The sequence below is a fragment of the Panthera onca genome, chromosome D1, assembly GCF_046562875.1.
Source record: "Panthera onca isolate mPanOnc1 chromosome D1, mPanOnc1 haplotype 2, whole genome shotgun sequence".
NCBI lineage: Eukaryota > Metazoa > Chordata > Mammalia > Carnivora > Felidae > Panthera > Panthera onca.
The window spans coordinates 14,340,468-14,362,194 of record NC_138348.1 but is presented as its reverse complement, the minus strand read 5'-3'; the positions used below and the strand labels follow the sequence as shown (position 1 = coordinate 14,362,194).

Below are 21,727 nucleotides of genomic sequence, written 5' to 3'. Positions count from 1 at the left end.
GTTGTGTGGTAACAGATGATAACCAAACCTACCATGGTGAGTCTTGTGTAATGTATAGAATTGTTGAATCATTATGTTGTACCCCTGAAAATAATATAACATTGTATGTCAAGTATACTTCGATAAAATAATAAGTTAAAAAAAACTGTCTCTTCTACAAAATAGAGACAATACTATAATTTTCTAATAAAATTTCCATGAAAATTAAATTATGTCTCTTAAATTCTTAGCATTATATATGATATATTATAAATGATTAATAAATTATTTGTTGATATTACTATGGTTATTTTTAGTTTTACCTTTTATTCTCCATTCTATATTTTAATCCTTGATTAGATAAGTAGATTATGTATCTGATGCCTTACTTTTCTTAAGTTTCTGTGTTCTTACTAATGTTTTCTTTTGCCTTATATTATTTTAGGCATTTACTTTTTTTTCAAATCTATTATATCCTAAACTTATTGATTGCATTGGTTTCCCATGGCTTCTGGGGAAAAAAAGAAAGAGGACTATAAATTTGGTGGCTTCAAACAATAGACTTTATCGTCTTATAGGTTGTGAGGGCAGAAATTTGACATCACTGTTACTGGGCCAAAATCAAAGTGCCAAGAAAGCCATATACCTTTAGGAGCTTCTTGGGGACAATGCTTTCCTCAACTCTTGCAGTTTCTGGTGGCCGCAAGCATTCTTTGACTTGGGGTTGTATTACTTCAAACTTCAAGGCTGGTATCTTCAATTATCTTTGCTCTCCATCTTTATTACTCGTGTGTGTGTGTGTGTGTGTGTGTGTGTGTGTGTGTGTATGAAAGAGACTGACTCTCTGAGGTCACCTGTGAAGGCATTTACCGCCCACTCAGGTAATCAGGGATAATCTCTTCATCTCAAAATCCTTAGCCTAATCACATCTGCAAATGACCTTCTCCCAAACAAGGTGGCATTTGCAGGTCCCAGGGATTAGAGCTTGACATATTAAAAAAACGTCCATTTTCAAATTTAAGACATCCACCTTTTAAAGGCCAAAGTATAATGTACTTTTCCTGTGTTCCTACAATATTAACACTCCCCTTGTTTTCTTACTTTCTTAAGATTTCATTTTATATTTGTTATTGACTATATTTTTATTGGACTTGCTGATTTAAACATAATATAGGTCTTTGTTGCTTAAGTGAAATAGGATGGAGCCAGTTTCAGATCCTGAAGAGTGATTTTGAGGAAGATGCTTAATCTTGCTTAACCTTGAGTCTCTCAAATATAAACCGAAGACAAGTTGCCTGACTCAGAGTTATCACTGAACTTAAACATAACAACAAAACTGCAAAGACCTGGCTCATAAAATGCACTCCTGATGTTTCTTAAAAAGATATCCTTGAGGGTAAGAGTTACTTAGAAATATTCCAGTATTCCTGGCAAAGACAGCTACTCATTATTTCTTTTTAATTGATGAATAAATAATGACCAAGAATGGAGTTATATATTGTGCATATGATAAAAATATGGCTCTATATTGCTTTTTAAATGTTGTAAATGGAGTGAGATTTCCTACCTCACCCATGAGACTTGGGTTTTAAGATAAAGGTAAGAGAAAAACATCTTTCACCTTTGGTCTTCCAACCAGAACAGGGTTTCTCCACGTTGGCACTATTGGCCTTTCTCTCTAGATAATTCTGTGCTATAGGGGTCTGGTCTGTATATTATGGGATGTTTTGCAGGATCCCTGACCTCTACTCATTGGCTACCTTTACCACCCTTCCCTACCTTTGTGATAGGCAAAAAGTCTCCCAACATTTTCCAATTTCACCTAGAGAGACAGCCACTTGAGCCAGGAGTCACGGGACTAGCAGGCTTCAGTATGTAAGAGCTCCAGTCTCTTCAGAGGGACCCTCGATATTGAGCTTTTGTGTGTTTAAAAAGCCTTTTTGGTTAGCCAGAAGCTCACATTTTACCCAGTTACTACTCTGATCTCTCTTCAGAATCTGCAATGTTCCTTTCAGAGACCTTGGGTTTTAGGGTCTCAGAGACACAGAATAGCTTTAATCTGGGCTTGAATAGTTACTGGTCTCCATATCCTACTAAGACACAGGCTCAATTTTCATATGGAGAGGCTGATTGTTTCGTTTTATGAAAGAAAGAAAGAAACAAAGAAACAAAGAAATAAAAAAAGTCTCATTTACATTCAGCTTCACAAAAAAATTTAAATATCAGGTTTCTTTTTCCCTCCCAAGGTTACTTCATAGATAACATCCACAATTGTCTGGGAATAATTGAGAAACACTGAGTGTTCCTCAAATATCTGAAAAGCAACTACACAAAAGTTTCTTTTCTATTTCTTTAAGTGGTTTTGTTTTATTTATATAATCTGATTGCTCTCTTACTTGCAAACTATAGGAGTTGATATGCAATTCTCATTCTCTTACTATTTGCATCTCAATTTTCCGGTGGGGACCCAAACTCTCCTATTCTTAGTTGGCCTCTGACTTTGCAAGGTTGATTTGCAACTCTCTTGGGAGCTTTTCAGGTATAATTTGAGGCCAGCGCCATTATTTGGAGGGCAGGGAGAGACCAGAAGGAAAAGGCAGGTCACTCCAGGTTGATAGGTACCAGTTTTAATAAGCAAAGGGAATTTATATATGAAGCTTGTCTTGGGCAGTAGCAAGACAAAATGGATCCCCGCACCCACCCACCAAATCTTAAAAGTTTATAAAAAGATCCTAACTGGGTTCAGTCACATATACCATGCAGGTGTTCTTAACAACACATCACTAACTCAAGGCTAGGTCCTTGGAGCAGCCTCTGGGAGTGGGAAAGGCAGGCAAGACATACATTTCAAGGACAAGGGAGGGGGTGAGGAGCCTCTGAGTATCTGAATCTAACTCATCAGTCACTCAGCAGTCATGTTTTTTGTTGTTGTTTTTAATTAATTAATTAATTAATTAAAATTAATTAATTAATTAAAATTAACTAACTAATTAATATCCAAGTTTGTTAGTATATAATGCAATAATGATTTCAGGAGTAGATTCCAGTGATTCATTCCCTATGTATAACACCCAGTGCTCATCCCAAGTGTCTTCCTTAATGCCCTTTGCCCATTCAGCCCATCCCCCCACCCACAACTCCTCCAGCAACCCTCAGTTTGTTCTCTGTATTTAAAAGTCTCTTATGTTCTGTCCCCTCCTTGTTTTTATATTATTTTTGCTTCCCTTCCTTTATGTTCATCTGTAATGTATCTTAAATTCCATGTATGGGTGAAGTCATATGATATTTGTCTTTCTCTGACAAATTTCCCTTAACATAATACCCTCTAGTTCCAACCATTCAGTTGCAAATGGCAAGATTTCATTCATTCATTCCCGAGTAATACTCCATTGTATATATATACCACATCTTTATCCATTCATCCATCGATGGGCATTTGGGCTCTTTCCATACTTTGCCTATTGTCGATAGCACTGCTATAAACTTTGGGACTCATGTGCCCCTTTGAAACAGCACACCTGTATCCATTGGATAAATACCTAGTAGTGCAATTGCTGGGTCATAAGGTAGTTCTATTTTTAACTTTTTGAGGAACATCCATACTGTTTTACAAAGTGGCTGTACCAGTTTGCATTCCCACCAGCAGTGCAAAAAAAGTCCTCTTTCTCCGCGTCCTTGTCAACATCTGTTGTTGCCTGAGTTGTTAATTTTAGCCATTCTGACTGGCATGAGGTGGTATCTCATTGTGGTTTTAATTGTGGTATTTCCCTAATGATGAGTGATGTTGAGCCTTTTTTCATGTGTCTGTTAGCCATCGGGATGTCTTCTTTGGAGAAGTGTCTGTTCATATCGTTTGCCCATTTCTTCACTGATTATTTGTTTTGTAAGTGTTAAGTTTGATAAGTGTATTGGATATTTCATTTGTGAATACCTTCTCCCATTTCATAGGTTGCCTTTTACTTTTGCTGATTGTTTCCTTTGCTGTGCAGAAGCTTTCACATCTTTTTGATGATGTTCCCCAGCATTCAGCCAATGGGATTTGAGGAAGTGTTAATGGCCAGTAATCAAGAGATGCAGTGACTGGTTTCTGCGTGGATTGGTTCGCGTGAATGGTTAGTGAGCTAATAACTTAACTGAGGTTCTGTTAGAAATGGAGCTTCTTTTTGTTGATATAAATCTTCTGGGCATATAGAAGTTCAAAGCTGCTTATAGTTCTCTTTGCCAAAATACCAAGATGTATATATACAGATCCAGCCTTATCTTTCTTCATGAGGCAACACATTCTTTCTAAATCTCATTTTCAGGTCTACAATTATGCCACACACTTTCCAAACTTTGTGTAATTGTTTATGTTGTTTCTTTTATCATCTCTTATTCACTATTCTGTAATTGACAAAATTCTTAAATGTGCAGTTCAAGTTATCTTTCTTCTTTCTGTTTTGTACCCAAAACACTGTCTGGTACACATATTTACAGAGCAGATGTATTTATTAAAGAAAGATTCTCTGAGCTATTCTGGCCTTGGATGGCCAGAATCTCACTTGCACATAGATGCACACTTAGCACATATCAGAGTCATTAACTTCAGTCATAATTGGTAATTGGTTTTCCACTGACATTTGACTTTAAGGTCTTCTAATTTTCAACAGCTAGATAGAAATATTCTTGCTTCTTTCCAGTTATTCTTGCTTCACATAGAATAATACTCTGATAGCTGTTTGATAAATTGCTTTGAGCTGGTTAAATCAGACGAAAAATAACATATTCTAATTTTATATAATAATCTATCATTTCATTGGGGCGCCTGGGTGGCTCAGTCGGTTGAGCACCTGACTTTGGCTCAGGTTACGATCTCGCAGTCTAAGAGTTTGAGCCCCGCGTCTGGCTCTGTGCTGACAGCTCAGAGCCTGGAGCCTGCTTTGGATTCTGTGTCTCCTTCTCTCTCTGCCCCCAACCCCCCCGCCCCCGCTCATGCTCTGTCTCTCTCTGTCAAAAATAAACATTAAAAAAATTAAAAAAATAATAATCTACCATTTCAAAACTAAAAAATATAGTTTTCTTTGAGACATCTTCAAGTTACAGAAAAACACATTTCATCATTTCATTTTGTGTTTTTGAGTTAAACAATTCCTCAGTAGAACTGTTTAATTGCTCACATATCTTTTCCCACTGGGATTTGGATATCAGAGTGTGTGTTCCTGGGATCCTAAATGAGATCTGAAAGCTAATCTCAGAAGACTCAAGGCAAAATATAAAAGGTGTTGCATTATCCTAAGGAAACACTGCCTTCCTAAGGGAGGCCCAGATTTCTTATATGGACATAAAAGGCCTGTACACATGGATTATGGAAAATCTTGCAATGGATTGTTTTTTTAATATTGTCAAACTTTCCATAACTGTCAAAGCTGATTTTTCCAGTGAAAAATGAACTGATGCTGACAACAGAGTAGTAAGGTAAATGAAAGAAAGACAGTGATCTGGTAAGTGTTCTTCACATAATCCTGGGACATCAGAGTTGGGCAGGATTTCAAGTGCTCATCTTCATAAAATCGTTTATTTTACACACAGAAAACTGATCTTTTGAGAAGACACATGCCTATAATTTTTTAAATGTTTTATTTATTTTTGAGACAGAAAGACACAGAGTATGAACGGGGAAGGGGCAGAGAGACAGGGAGACACAGAATCCGAAGCAGGCTCCAGACTCTGAACTGTCAGCACAGAGCCTGATGCGGGCCTGAACCCCACGAACTGTGAGATCACGACCTGAGCCAAAGTCGAATGCTTAACTGACTGAGCCACCGAGGTGCCCAGAGAAGACACATACTTAGAATAACACAGGTTTTATTTCTCAAGGTATTTCCAGCAAAAGCAACATTACCACCACCACCACCAACAAAAAAAATCACATTTAATAGATGATATTCTTAAGACAATCTTCAGCATTATTGGACTCTGATTAGAAATCTAACTATAAACACAGCTCTCATTGCTTCTTATTTTTTTTTAAGTTGAGCAGACTGAAGTATAAATTGAGGCTAATGCATTTGTAGGTCATACTATTTATTCTATCCTGTAGTCATGTGTTCATACGAACAATTGTCAACACACAGGTGACAGGACTGGTGTAGGATTAGGGGAGTGGCTTTGAGGCAACAGAAAAATGCTTTACAAAGTTAGTGACTAGCGCTCAATATAGAGCTTTGTCTGTCAGAATATACTATTTTACTAAACTCTTTTCGAAGCCCCCAATTTCATCCTCACCTACCAATTGCATTGAAGAGCAGATTTTTTGGTTCCTCTTTGGATGCTTCTGACTCTTTTATATCTTCTATTCCTTTCCCCTTCTATTGTTCCATTTGACATTTATATTTCCTTTCCTGAAAGTCTTTTTAATCTGAAAGTATATAACATCCTTGAAAGATCATTGTAAGAAAATATTCTCTATAAAAATTAATTTCTTCATTACCTTTGATTCTGTGATTAGAAATAAAGGATTTGGTAGCAAAAAAGTTCAGCAAAAAGTGGTTCTTCTCCGTGGCTCAGACCCCCAAGCTTATTTTAGCATTGGCCTTAAAGATGAGCCTCTTTTTTTCATGCCTACTTTTTGGTAGTCATTCTTCATAGATACCAAAAGAGGGCATGACATAACAAAGAGGCATTTCATCCACGTTTGCCTTTCTAGCCACTGGCTCTAATTTTATCCCTTTTGCCTTCACAGTGGTGGCCATTGTTCCACTTTTAGGTCAATTGACAATCTTATCTCTCATATTTGTAGACAGGAACAGATGAGCTGTCATTCAATGAGAGTTGATATTTTCTAAGGAGGATGCCATATGTATTTCAGGAAGGGAGAACTCCAAAGAGTTGACTAGTAGCTCAGAGATAGCACTTTCTCCAATTAACACTTTTTTTTTTTTTAAAGCAAAGTGTTTGGAGTGAGATACAGTATATGAGATAAAAATGGGAATATATGTGAACACTGAAGGTATTTCAATGCTGAGCTTGTAGGGGACAAGGAATATTTAAGTGTAGGAAGAAGACTACATAACACAAAATCTATTTTATACAGGTAATTCTTACAGTGGTTTATGAATTCATTTTGTAGCGTGTTTGAAAGTAGAATGGGAATTGATCAGAGAAAATGAGGCCAATTAAGAAGTTCAACTGAAGAAAGTGAGGGATGACATTACATAATGGAGTGTCAATGATGATAAGAAGGGAATGTTTCTGGGGCACCTGGGTAGCTCAGTCGGTTGAGCATCCAAATTTGGCTCAGGTCGTGAGCTCATGGTCTGTTCGTTTGAGCCCTGCATCCAGCTCAGCGCTGACAGCTCAGAGCCTGGAACCTTCTTCAGATTCTATGTCTAGTCCTCTCTCTGCCCCTCCGCCACTCGCCCTCTGTCTCTCTCTCTCTCTCAAAAGTAAATAAACATTAAATTGTATTTTTAAAAAAAGAAGGAAACATTGGATGTTTGCCACGTTTTGCAGATTGTATCAATGGTTCTTCTTTGGCTTTGGGTAAGAGGAGGTATCTTACTTGGACTAGCAGTGGAAGTGGCAGATATATATTCAAGACAGGAATCATAGAATAGTCATATGTTGTAGGAAACAATAGTAATTAAATATAGTTTTTGGCATACTGAAATGTACATGTGACTCTTTGTTAGGTCACTCTGAGTCGGACAGATGCCCATGTGAAAGTTATCACTGTCTACTCGGTACTGTAAGGAAAGGCACAGAATTATGTTGGGAGAGTGTACATAGCGAGGAGAGAAGTAGATTGAGAAGGAAGCCCTAGGAAAGTGCCACTGTGCATGACGGAGGCTGAATAGGGGCAAATTGACATTAGGAATGAAATCAAGAGAGGCGTACAAAAGCCAAGAGAGGAAGGTATTTTAAGATGAAAGGAGAGGTTGGGGCACCTGGGTAGCTCAGCAGGTTGAGTGTCTGCCATTAGGTCAGGTTGTGATATCACAGTTTGTGAGTTTAAGCCCTGCATCAGGCTCTCTGCTGTCAGTGCAGAGCCCACTTCAGATCCTCTGTCCCCCTCGCTCTCTACCCCTCCCCCACTCACACTCTATCAAAAATGAATAAACATGATTTAAAAAAAGAAGAAAGGAGATGTCAAAGCTATTACATGAAATAGAGAAATAAATTTCATTACCTACTGAAAAATCTTTGACTTTGACGAATAGGACGTAGTTTGGAATTGAAACAAAAAGGGTTTTAAGTCATTGGGATAAAAATCCTATGTGAGTAGGCTGAAGTGAGAAAGTAGAAACCAGTGTAGATGCTTATAAGAAAACCTTGAAATAAGATGAAAGAAAATAAATGGAAGTAGATACAGAGTAATGTTTTTAAAGGTGACATTGACTTCAATGTTATGTGCTGCAAGGTTATGAAGGAAAGGTTAGTAGTAATGGTATAAGTATCTTAATTGATGCAGACATCAGAACTGGGTGCACTGTTGAAGGGATTAACCTCAGAAAATGTGAGGGCATGATATTCCACGAAAGGAAAAGAAAGGAGAGAGGAAGCCATCGATGAATCCAAATGCTTATATCATGACTTGATGAGAAAGTTGAGCATATACTTCCTTGCTATCGGATCTTTTTCTCTACAAGACAGAAATCATTTTCTGGTAGTGAGAAGAAGAGACCCAAAAAGAGAATGAGACCTAAAAAGAATTATGAAAGTTTGCAATAGAGATTAAATGAAGGAAATAACTGTATGCTATGAAAAGTTAAACAACAATTTTATGAATTATATATACATATATGTAAATATAACTTAAAATCGTGACTTTTAGCTTAACACCTTCCAGTTCCATCCACGTTGTTGCAAATGGCAGGATTTCAGTCTTTCTCATTGCCAAGTAGTATTCCATTGTTTATATGTCCCCCATCTTCTTCATCCATTCATCAGTTGATGGGCTTTTAGGCTCTTTTCATAATTTGGCTATTGTTCAAAGTGCTGCTATAAACATTAGGGTACATATGCCCCTATGAGTCAGCACTCCTGTAGCCTTTGGATAAATTCCTAGTAGTGCTATTGCTGGGTCATACGGTAGATCTCTTTTCAATTTTTTGAGGAGGCTCCACACTGTTTTCCAGAGTGGCTGCACCAGTTTGCATTCCCACCAATGGTGCAAGAGGGTTCCCGTTTCTCCACATCCTTGCCAAAATCTGTTGTTTCCTGAGATGTTAATTTTATCCACTCTGACTAGTGTGAGGTGGTATCTTAATGTGGTTTTGATTTGTATTTCCCTGATGATGAGTGATGTTGAACACGTTTTCATGTGTCTGTTGGCTATGTGGATGTCTTCTTTGGAAAAGATTATTATTTTTTTCAGTCAGAGAAAGACAGATATCATATGTTTTCACTCCTATGTGGAATCTGAGAAACTTAACAGAAGACCATGAGGGAAGGGAAGGAGAAAAAATAGTTCCAAACAGAGAGGGACAAAAACCATAAGAGACTCTTAAATACAGAGAACAAACTGAGGGTTTATGGCCAGGGGGATTGAAGGAGTGGGGAAAATGGATGGTGGGCATTGAGGAGGGCACTTGCTGGGATAAGCACTGGGTGTTGTACCTAAGCGATGAATCATGGGAATCTACCCCCAAAACCAAGAACATACTGTATACCCGGTATGTTAGCTAACTTGATGATATATTAACAAATTGTGACTTTTATACAAATATAAAATGAAACTTTCAGTGATTTTACTTCATCATTCATTCCCTAAGCTGTTCTAATTGGTATAAAAGATAATGCAAAGAATTATAGATCAAGAATTCATTATTAAGCAGGGCTTTTAAGATGAACATGGCTGTTATATATAAAGTGATGAATCACTGAATTCTACTCCTGAACATTTTACCATGTATATTAACTAACTAGAACTTAAATTAAAACTTGAAAAAAATTCACAAATAAATATACAAATAGACTAAAAACTGGCTATTTCCATAGAAGAGAGGGAAATCCATTATCTCTACACTCGACAAAATGCACATGTCCGTAGACAAGTATTGTGTTGCTATCAGTTCTCTGCGACTTACAGATTTCTAAACTAGAGTAAGGTCAGTCAAAGGCAAAAAGATAGAAAGGTAAGGAGAGTGATCCTTTTTTCAACATCTTTTACAATTATTCCTGGCAGAGGGCATGGACACATTCCTGGGTATCGTTATCATATTCCCTGGATTGAATTTAATAAATCTGTAGGCATGAGAATTCCTCTAGCTATGTTCTGTAGCTTGAATTCCAGAAAAGGAAAACAGACATCTGGATCGACTCAGAATTGCCAGGCTGCCAGATTTAGAACCGTGAAGGAACAAGATGGTGAGGATACGGAGACTGTGGAAGGAAATTCACTTAACACTTACAATTTGATTATAAGGCACTATCACTGTCATGTCATAGGGGATGAACTGAAGCTCAGTGGTTAAGTGGCCTGACCAAGGTCTCACAACTTCTGAGAGACAGAGCTGGGATTCAGTCACTTGTATGATTAACGCAGAACCTTTCTTCTTTATATCTTATCAGCGGATGTCGAACAACTCTTTGGAGTTTTTTTGTTCCTCAGAGGGGCAGCCACAGCTCAAGGTAAGGAACAGAAGTTCTGCTAATCTTCTCATAGAAGGCTTCGGCTGGAACGGCAATGCTATCTGTTGTGAAAAAAAAAAAAAAAACACAACACAAACGGGAACAGAGGCTATCCATTCAATTTGCTTTATACCCACGTGGTTTAGCCACTATTACTTGACATTGGTGGAAGATGAGGGAGTCGAAGAATGTACAGCTCAACAACTGATTTGATGGCGGTGCCCTTAAATACAGAAAACAATAGCTTTACGTGATAGAAGTGGCAGAGTGTTGATTTAATTAAGAAATTGAAAATCTGCATGTTTGAAATGTATAATACCCTATATCTGTGTGTGTGTGTGTATATATAGATAGATAGATAGATAGATAGATAGATATATACAGATATATATATATATATATCTGTATATATCTATCTATCTATCTATCTATCTATCTATCTATATATATATCTGAAATGTATATACCCTACCCTAGCTGTAGATATGCCCATGTGTTACCAAGACATGGATTTAGATAACAGTGGATTTAGAATAACTCTTCTATTTGTTTTGTCTGTTTTTTTTGTTATTGTTGTTATTTTTAGTGAATGTTGAAGTTATTAATATTGCCATCATTATTACTTGTGCCACAACTGCAGAGGTCCGGGGCACTGCAGAGGATGGAATTGGAGAACCTCACTGTGAAGACTGAGTTCTTTCTCTTGGGATTTAGTGAGCATCCAGAACTCTGGAGGGTTCTTTTTGCTGTGTTCCTTTTTATCTACTCTGTTACCTTAATGGGGAACCTAGGGATGATGTCATTAATCATGACCAGTTCCCATTTGCACACCCCTATGTACTTTTTCCTCTGCATACTGTCCTTCGTAGATGTATGCTACTCCTCCGTCATTGCCCCCAAATTACTTGCAGACTTGGTTTCCGAGAAAAAGACCATTTCTTACAAGGGCTGTGCTGCACAGTTATATTTTTTCTGTTCTTTGGTTGACACAGAATCTTTCCTCTTGGCTGCCATGGCTTATGACCGGTACATAGCCATCTGCAACCCACTGCTTTATACTGTAATTATGTCCAAGAGGCTTTGCTGCCAGCTTGCGATTGGAGCATTTTGGGGAGGTACCATGAGCTCAATTATTCACACTACAAATACCTTCCATCTGTCTTTCTGCTCCAAAGAAATTAACCATTTCTTCTGCGATATCTCCCCACTCTTCTCTCTGTCCTGCACTGACACTTACATGCATGACATTGTTCTGGTAGTTTTTGCCGGTTTAGTGGAAGCTATCTGTCTTCTAACAGTTCTTCTCTCTTATGTCTGCATCATAGCAGCCATTCTTAAAACAGGCTCTGCTGAAGGAAGAAGAAAAGGGTTCTCCACTTGTGCCTCCCATCTGACTGTGGTCACTATTTACCATGGTACCCTCATTTTTATTTACTTGCGCCCCAGCGCTGGTCATTCGCTGGATATTGACAAAGTGACCTCTGTGTTCTATACATTGATTATACCTATGTTGAATCCCTTAATTTACAGTCTGAGGAACAAAGATGTCAAAAATGCCTTTAGGAAAGTGATCAGCCGAAAATTGCTTTCTTAAGAAAGAATGAAATTGAGCCTGATGACTTTTTCAACAATGTCTGTTCTTTGACCTTTGGTTCTCACTGTTGGGAAAGTCAGTTTGATATGGATATTTCCCAAATCTGTGGGTAATGAGGCCTCAACTACAAAATAAGGCCAGAGCCTAACATCAGAGCCAAGCCCAGTCACATCACTTGTATTATGTCTATCTCTTTATTATTTTAAAGTTAAAACTTTTAATATGTATTCAAGGAGTAGATTTACCCTTCACATAATATCCTATATTTCATATTCTTACTCCTTTTCCCTCCAATCCTAAATTTTATAACAATTATTCTCAACATTGGATAAGCCATTAAATGTCACAACCCTCTTTTTCTGAAAGAAACTAAATCCAATTTACTGAGACTATTTTTCAATTAATTTTTATTCCCATGTAAATGTGTGCATTGCAGCTTAGCTATCTAATTGTATTCACTCTAAAAAAAATCTTCTCCAATTTTAACTCCTATATGATTTTTTCCTGATATCTCCTTCAATTACAGATGATAAGTCACATCATAAACCTCATTAGAATCTTAAGTGTGCTTCCTTTGAGACTCTCAGAATTTTCTATATGACATTGTAGCTGTCTCTGTGTATTTTATCCCTCTACTAGACTTACTCATTTATTATTGTTCCTTATTTGATGCCTTGCCTCTTTATCACAGCATTTTCCCCAATATAGATACTGAGTAAATGTTCATGAAGTCAACATGAGTACATTTGCTATTGGTTGTTTTTTATTTAGATTATACACCTATGGATAGGCAGAAACTATTTCTCTTGCAGTATTTTTTTTTCCTTCTCCAGAGGGCTACTATAAACACACATAGTCGACTGTTTCAAGATATTGTTAAGCATGGTGGCTTATTAAAAAACAATTTGCAAATATCCACAAAGTTAACGTCTGGCTCATAAACTATTTCCTCGAGAATGTATGGTCTGAAATCTCTTGACTGGTAAGCAGAGAGCTGAAGTTCCTGAAGGAGGCTATTCTCTGAGAGCCAGAGATGGGATCAGAGGCCAACAAATGGTGAGATCTTAGTTAGGTGGGCTGCTGGGACTTGGCTTTTAGACACGGTGTGGCAGAAAGTTGAAAATAGTGTTAAACCCAAGGTGAGGTTGAACAGTGGGAGAGAGGGTCAATTAGACAGGAAAGCCTTCTGACAGTGAAAATGCAGTCTGGGTTACAAGCAAGGATCACAGTTACATTTACTACAGTGGAAAGGATCTTTGCAAGAGGGTTTTTGTCCATACAGCTCAGTGGTGAGGCCTGCGAAGGCCTCCCACTAATGGTGAGGAAGGGCTCTGGGCAATGTGGGCTGTCAGTAGGGAAGAATGGACTGGAAGCTTGATCACAATGAGAAACAAACACTTCATCCTAAATACTGAGCAGACAATGTTCACCACAGTGTACAGGTTCATCACAGGAAATGCATATTGGTTCTTTTGTCATTAAGTGTACGTTGCCTCATAAACTGTCCTCCCCCCGCACAGAGGGTAGGGAGAGACCGAAGAAAAAGGCAGACCACTCCAGACTGCTAGCTGGAATGTTTAATGAACTGACTTACAAGGCTTGTCTTGGGCAGCCCCAAGAGGAGTAGATTGCCACTCCTGTGCTCCAGGATCTTAAAAGTTTATACAGAAGCCTTAACTAGGCTCAGTCATGTAAACCATCTGGGGGCCCTCAACACCACATTGATCTTTAAGTCTATGTCCTTGGAAGAGTTCAAACTGTGGGAATACTGGGCAGAATGTATATTCCAAGGACAAGGGAAAGGTGAAGAGCCTCTGATTCAGACCGCAGGTGAACCAGCGATCACATTCTCTCCACCACCTCCTCCAACAATGTCCCATTTCATCCTTGGCCCTTGGGATGGGGCCACGCGGCATAACACAAAATGGGGTATCCTGGGACTAATTACCTAAACTCGTTTCTTGGCAATGTGGGGTTTGAGACTTGGATCAGAAATATAGTTTCAGGCATCTGGCCTGGACGTGGGAATAGTGTGGCCAGCCTGGGGAGTCATGAAGAAATCTTTGCTCGGGAGTGAAGGCAACATTAGGAAAAATAAGCCCCAAGGTGGCTGGATAGACAGTTCCAAATAGGACCTGCAGCTGTGATGTGCAGCTGGAACCTGAATGACCGGGTGAGCAGGCCCTAAAGGGAATAAAGATGGACACCATTTCATGATAGGATGCCATGAATGATACCATCTTCTCTTTCGGCACCAGGTTTTAGTTCCTGAGAGGGAGCCGGTTGACTCTGAATGGTCTTAGAAACTCCCTATCGTCCTCAGATAAATAGATATATACCTGGTTATAAAAATATCTATGTCTATATATATATTTATTTACATGTATGTGGCTTTAATATTTACATGCACGTGGCTTTAATATTTATATGGTTTATATGTTATATAAACATAAATATGTTTATATGTTTTATATGTATATTTGTATATATGTATATAAATATGTTTATATGTTTTATATGTATATTTATGTGTATATGTTTATATGTTTTATGTTTATATGTTATATATGTATGGGTATACACATATATGTATATATATACACATATATAACATATAAATATTAAAGCCACATACATGTAAATATTAAAACCACATCAGGGAGATGAAGAACCTGAGTAACAAACTAATAATCTGTGGTCACACAGCTGACAAGTAAATGTCAGTATATAGATGTGAACCAGGTCTGTCTCACTCTGAATTCCAGTTCTTATCTTAACACCTGTCTCCTCTTTACCGTTTTTTAAAAAAATGAAAATAAAACACAAACAAAAACAAAATCCTCATTTCCTGTCCATGTGTAAAGGCTATTAAATTAAAGTCATCTTTAAATGAAACCATAAAGAAGAACAAAAAAATATCTTATTCTGACACACATATGTGAAAGCTGGCCAGGAAATCTAATTTCATGTGACATGAATAAGTTTAATTTTTATAGATAGGAATATATGTAATATGTTTTTCACTAAAGTACATTGTGATGGGAAGGAATTTGGACAATGATGGAGAGGTACTGATATATGACATATTTTAAACAACAAATAAATTATTTGAGATTGCAAAGTGAAATGGTCAATAGATAATGAAATACTTTGATTTGTCTTAAAAGTCCATCCAGTCAGGAATGCAAAACTAATAACCTGCTAATAATTTCACCTTTTCAATGTGTTATATATTTTTTTGATTTTTTAATGTTTTATTTATTTTTGAGAGAAAGACAGAGAATGAGTGGGGAAGAGGCAGAGAGAGAGGGAAACACAGAATCAGAAACAGGTTCCAGGCTCTCAGCTGTCAGCACAGAGCCCACAGGGGCCCGAACTCCCGAACCCTGAGATCATGACCTGAGCGGAAGTTGGACGCCCAACCGACTGAGCCACCCAGGCGCCTCTAAATGTGTTATTTAATGCTTATGATATTTTGAGATACACTCAGCCCATTTTGTACACTAAAGGAATGAATATATATAAAACAGGAAGAAGATTTAAATGAAAAAACCTGTAAAACCATGGCCCTCTCCTCCCGGAACCAGAAAAAGGTGCTTCTGTAATTCCTTCTTGACAATAACCTAAAATAAAATGAATCTTGAGCAACACTCCTTACATTTTTCATAAGTGGATTAAGTCTTAATTGACGGCAGTGTAAACAACACATGCAATTAATTAGGTTTTTGGCAAAGGACATAAGATTACCTGACATCCAGCTACCAGCAATGACCATTATTAAAACTGTGTTTATTTGTTTCACAGATAAACAGACAGCCAAAATCGTCAATTATTACAAATAGAATTCTATGTAAATTTTACTGCGCCCTTTGTTTTTTGTTTTTTGTTTTTTTTTCATTGAACACATGATTAGGTCATTAAATCTTACTTTCAGCTTAAACTGTATCAATTAGGCATTTTAGTTTTTTTAAAAATTTATTATAATAATGCTATGAACACATTAAGAAAGACGGAGTCCTCTTTCCAGTGGCCTTTGGATAAGGTATAGGTCCTTGTCCAACTGTCATTTGTACATTTTCTGTAAAGTTGTCAGCAACACCAGCTCTGTTCTCCAGAGTGAGGGCAGGAAGGGGAATGAACAAGCTGATGTGCACTGGGAGATGCGGTGTATAACCGGAGCACCTGGTCCTGGGGGTGTCTGCTTAAATAACCAGGCCAGAATGAAGAGGAACAGATGGTCCAAAAAAATATTTTTACATCCCATGATCCGTATCCCTGATGGATATTTCAGCCTAGGCCAAAAAAAAAAAAAAAAAAAAAAAGTTTGTGAAGATTTAATCTCAGATGAACATACTAGAATAATATTAGCAAAGCAAGTGTGTGTGTGTGTGTGTGTGTGTGTGTGTGTGTGTGTATGTGTGAATTTACAAAGTCTCCTTGCATCAGCTTTGCAGGGGACACTCATTCATTAATTTAATAAATGTTTTAAATGGCATCTGGAGCTGAGCTTTGTAAATAACAGAGAACTCTTGGTGAACAATCCTGGAAAGGGTATTGCATTCACAGAACTTTGAGCTGGGGCAGGATATTTTTAATTTATTCTTATATATTTACTTACTACCGAAATACTTGTGAGTGCCATGATGGAACATTTATAGGGTGATACCAGTCCACAGGAAGGGTGCAAACAAACCCAACTTAACTCACAGACATTCCCCTCTGGCTGAACAAGTTTATTGAACTCATCACTTACAAAATACTATAATCTTAAGGAGTTATGTTTAACCGGCACGAGGAGAGTAGTTCGCAGGGGCACCCCCATGAACAGAGAAAGCGGGTATAAAAAGATCCTTTTTGCAAACCATCAATAACCTAGTATTACTCTTTCTTAGTCTGAGAAGAAGGCTAAGATCAATAATGACTCCCCACACTCAATTTAGGTACAATGATAAACGATAGAAAACATCTAGAAGGTTGTATTGGTGAGACTATAGGAATCTATGCCAAAGGATCTGAACTTCAGCTCTCAGAATCTTTTAAAAAATAGTTTTTGGTGAAAAATCCAACTTCAAGTACTGATTATTTTTTTCAGGGCACCTTTCACATCCTTATTCCGTAAGCTGTAGATCAGTGGGTTTAACATTGGGATGACGACCGTGTAGAACACAGAGGCCATTTTGTCCGTGTCCATAGAGTAACTGGAGCTGGGTCGGAAATACATGAACAGGAGTGTGCCGTGAAATATGGCCACTGCGGTCAAGTGGGAGGCACATGTAGAAAAGGCTTTGCGTCTCCCTTCCGCTGAGTTCATTCTGAGGATGGTCATTATGATGTAGGTGTAGGAGAGGAGGACGGTGATGACGCTGCACCCCACCACACAACCAATGAAAGTGAACATCACTATCTCGTTTATAGATGTATCCGAAGACGAGAGGGACAGCAAGGGTGGGATGTCACAGAAAAAGTGATTGATGATATTGGAATTGCAGAATGCCAATCGAAACGTGCAACCGGTGTGGATTGCCGAATCCACAAATCCCACGATGTAGGCAAGGGCCACGAGCTGGATGCAGATTCTCCTGGACATGGTGATTGTATACAGAAGTGGATTACAGATGGCTGCATACCGGTCGTAAGCCATGACAGCCAACATGAGACACTCCACATCTGCGAAGGCCCCGAAAAAATACAGCTGAATTGCACACGAGTTGTATGGAATCTTCTTTTGCTCAGCTAGGAAGCCAGCCAGCATCTTGGGAGAGACAGTGGAGGAGTAGCAGACATCACAGAAAGACAGGTTGCTCAGGAAATAATACATGGGTGTGTGGAGCCTGGAGTCCAGTTTGATCAGCAGGATCATCCCTAGGTTGGCAATCATGGTTATGGCATAAACCAGCAGAAAGAACACAAAGAGCCCCTGCTGCACATCTTTTCTTCCAGTAAGTCCTAGGAGTATGAAGTCCGTCATCACAGAGCAGTTCTCAACAGCCATCGCTGAGATCTGGGAATCCCTGGTTGTGAAAGAAGGAAATGGAATCACGATTAACATCATTCTATTATCTTAGTAGTTAAACTGCTGGTCCTTTCTATTTTTCTCTATTCAGGAAAAGAGATGAGCAGTGCCGGGACTGTTTAGATTAAACAGACTGTCCTGGAAATATATACATACCCATACCAATCGATTACATGATAGCGATAATAATATTGCCTGCATTTCAACAGCACTGTGAAGAATTTGTAGCACACTTTTCATCCAAATTAAATCATGCTATTTCCACACCACCTATGTAGTTTTTATGATAACTTTTGCTACGTCTAGCTTATAGATTGGAAACGATATCCTCGTAGTTTGAGGCAATAATTCTCACAATAATCCAGGTATTCTCATAAGGTAGCTGTTTTTGTTAAATTTTGCCAACATGAGTTATGTCCTGTAATAGAGAAGCATAATTAAGTAAGAGGTGCAGGTGATGAATATATTCCTTTGTTTTCCCTCATCATCCAAGAAAGTGGAGTGGACAGAGGTCTGGTAGTTTCCTGGATATGACGTTCTCCCACAACCCCATTAATTCTATGTTCTATCCAGTCTCAATAAACAAGAGGTAGAGATAGTTTGTTCCAGGACCCACTGGAGCAAGGCAGATGGTGGTTGCTGGACAATATGGTGGAAGGGTCTCCATGCGCGCTACGGCAGAGTGGATAGACAGGAGTATGCTGAGGCTAACCCCGCTCTCCTCAGACAGTTGCTCTTGCTCAGGAGAGAGTAGGAAGAATTTGGGGGACCAAACTGTAGGGATGCTGGATGCTGATCACAGGGACAGGGCAGCAAGAAAGGGAAAATGGTTTAGTGTGTGAGTCCATCTGCCTTAATTTACTATAATCAACAAGATCTATTCACCAACAGATCAGATGCATAAGTCACATGGTAAAAGTACTCATAAATTCACAGTCTCCAACCTCAGATAGACTCATTTCTGAATTGCACCCACAACCTAATTTTCTAGAAAGTGTAATATTATTTTATTGTTTTCACTGAATGCTCTTGCACAGAATATCTCTGAAATCTGCCTCTCTTTGCTTTAAAAAAGTTGGTGGTGGGGCGCCTGGGTGGCTTAGTTGGTTAAGCGTCTGCCTTCAACTCAGGTCATGATCTCGCGGTTCATGGGTTCGAGCCCAGCGTCGGTCTCTGTGCTGACAGCTCAGAGCCTGGAGCCTGCCTCAGATTCTGTGTCCCCCTCTCGCTCTGCCTCTCTGCCCTTCTGACGTTCTGTCTCTGAATAATAATAATAAATAAACATTAAAAAAAAAGTTGGTGGTCTTTGGGAGGCCAGCGGAAATCTGTGTCCCACAGTTGTATTTTACCCAACGAATGATGTTTGTGCAGTATCATAAGTGACCTCTTGTATTCCATGAGGACATAAGAATAATGGAGATGAAAGACAGAAAATGAATATCTGAATAATGATCTAGTGTTCAATGTGCATATTTCCAAACTGTTGGCCTCACCTCTTTTAAATACCTGTCCCTGTGGACGTATCAGTTAAAATTGTCTTCCTTTAACAACGAGTATATTTTTTTTGAAAATACAAAGTGACAGTAAGAGATTTAAAATAATAAAAAAATGTCCAACTAGCTTGAGAGTCCACGTTCCCATTTTATTGTCGCCCTTGCTATCTGTGTATTTATGCATTTAAGATACATTGATCCAAGTAACTAAAGTTAAAATATTTCATATTCTCTTTGGTTTTATCACATGCTTTCAGTTGAAGAGGATAAAAAGCTAAACAAATCTAAAGTATAAATTAAAAAAAAAAAAAAAATATATATATATATATATATATATATATATATATATATATATATATATCAGTACCTTCCCCAGAATTACGGACTCTGTTGTACACAGCTCTGTCTGCAGGAGGTTCAGCAAGCATTGTCTCCTGAATGAGCCAGATTATATAGTCATCTCTGTATCTGGTCCCTGGGTGTTGAACACTTGGCCTCTAAGGAATAAGTCACTTAAAAAATGACATCATTTATCATCTGATATTTCATATAGGCTGTGTGACTGAAAAATACAGACTTCTAAAAAAAGTTCCTTTTGTTCCTCTCTATTCTTACTCCTCAATGGTATACTTAATTAGCAATAGTAAAATGACTCCAGTCAATGGGAATTCCTTATTTCAAGTTTACTACTCTTCATAGAAGCATTTTGTTTAATTCCATAATTTACAAACAAATACCTGCTCACATTTATTATACATTATAATGTGTATGTGTACACATTATACATATATACATTTACACACATCTACGGACACTCTTCCATAAAAATATTCATAAAATAAAAGTTGTTGTAAAAATAGCCAAACAAAAAAATAAACAAACAAAAAAACCTGCCATAATCTCACTGCCTAGGGAAAAGTAGATTTCATTGTCTATATTATTGGATATGTAATTTTTAAACAAAAATGGCATCAGAACATACATTATATATAACAAAAGTATTATGAATAGAGGCAACACATTTCTTTCTATTAATGGACATTAATGTATTTAAAGGCATTTTTTCCTTTTTACCTTAGTCAGATTTATATTGTTTAGTTATCAACGCATAGTATGATATATTTCATGTATTAATACGTATCCCTGGTTGTCTTTAACAACTTATAATATGACACAGAAATTGGGGCGCCTGGGTGGCTTAGTCAGTTAAGTGTCCAACTTCAGCTCAGGTCATGATCTCACAGCTCCAGAGTTTGACCCCCACGTCAGGCTCTGTGCTGACAGCTCAGAACCTGAAAACTGCTTTGGATTCTGTGTCTCCCTCTCTCTCTGCCCCTACCCCTCTAGTGCTCTGTCTCTCTGTCTCTCAAAGATAAATAAACATTAAAAAAATTTTAAAAAAGAAGAAATTGACACCCAGAGGGAATAAGTAAACTTCTATAGTCCCATAGTCATTGAATTTCATTGAATCCATAGGGTTTGCTCACTATAGGTTCCTCGATATAATGCAATGAAGCAAAGCTATCTTAAGGATAACTCTCTTAAGTACTCTTACAGAATGCTGTAGTGTCTTTATGTTAAAGTGACTCTTGAAAACGTACAAATTAATGATGCACAGACTTCTAGCTTTCTGAGAGAGCTGAGAGACCATTAAAGTCTCAATTATCCACCAAGGTAGGATCCAACGACGGATGATTGAGAGCAGGAGGGTTACTACGTTGGAGGTAATCTGGTTTATTTATATTAGCTGGGTACTTGATCATTATTAGCATTGATGTGAAGAGAAAGTGATGTGGCAGGTGGCTTCATTGCACAATTGCAGGAAGCAAATAAGAAAGAAAGAAATTGGTTACCCTGGAACTTATATAACATGGTAGCTTTGGTGGATAATCTCTGTATTGTGATTGAACAACATTTTATCACGTGTGAACAAATCATTGCTGTACACATACGAGCATAGGTCGGATGTGTTTTTTAAACGACCACTGCTAATTGATATTCCATAAAACGTAAAATAATCATATGTATCACCTGTAT

At 37.9% G+C, this 21,727-nt stretch overlaps 2 protein-coding genes across 2 annotated transcripts; one reads left to right on the top strand and one right to left on the bottom strand.

Annotated features, from left to right (window-relative positions):
• The first annotated feature begins 11,230 nt into the window (after window positions 1–11,230).
• On the top strand, window positions 11,231–12,184 carry LOC132662508 (olfactory receptor 5I1-like). Its single transcript, XM_060607964.1, has one exon. It carries the CDS (start codon window positions 11,252–11,254, stop codon window positions 12,182–12,184), a length of 933 nt encoding a protein of 310 aa, XP_060463947.1. The 5' UTR covers window positions 11,231–11,251.
• A 5,068-nt stretch (window positions 12,185–17,252) lies between these two features.
• Window positions 17,253–18,236, bottom strand: LOC132662509 (olfactory receptor 5W2-like). The gene has a single exon (XM_060607965.3). The coding sequence runs from the start codon at window positions 18,234–18,236 to the stop codon at window positions 17,253–17,255; it is 984 nt and encodes a 327-aa protein (XP_060463948.3).
• Between the last annotated feature and the right edge of the window lie 3,491 nt (window positions 18,237–21,727).

Excerpts from the sequence above, each read along its gene's own strand:
- LOC132662508 (XM_060607964.1), top strand. The coding sequence starts at position 11,252 with ATGGAATTGGAGAACCTCACTGTGAAGACTGAGTTCTTTCTCTTGGGA.
- LOC132662509 (XM_060607965.3), bottom strand. The coding sequence starts at position 18,236 with ATGATGTTAATCGTGATTCCATTTCCTTCTTTCACAACCAGGGATTCC.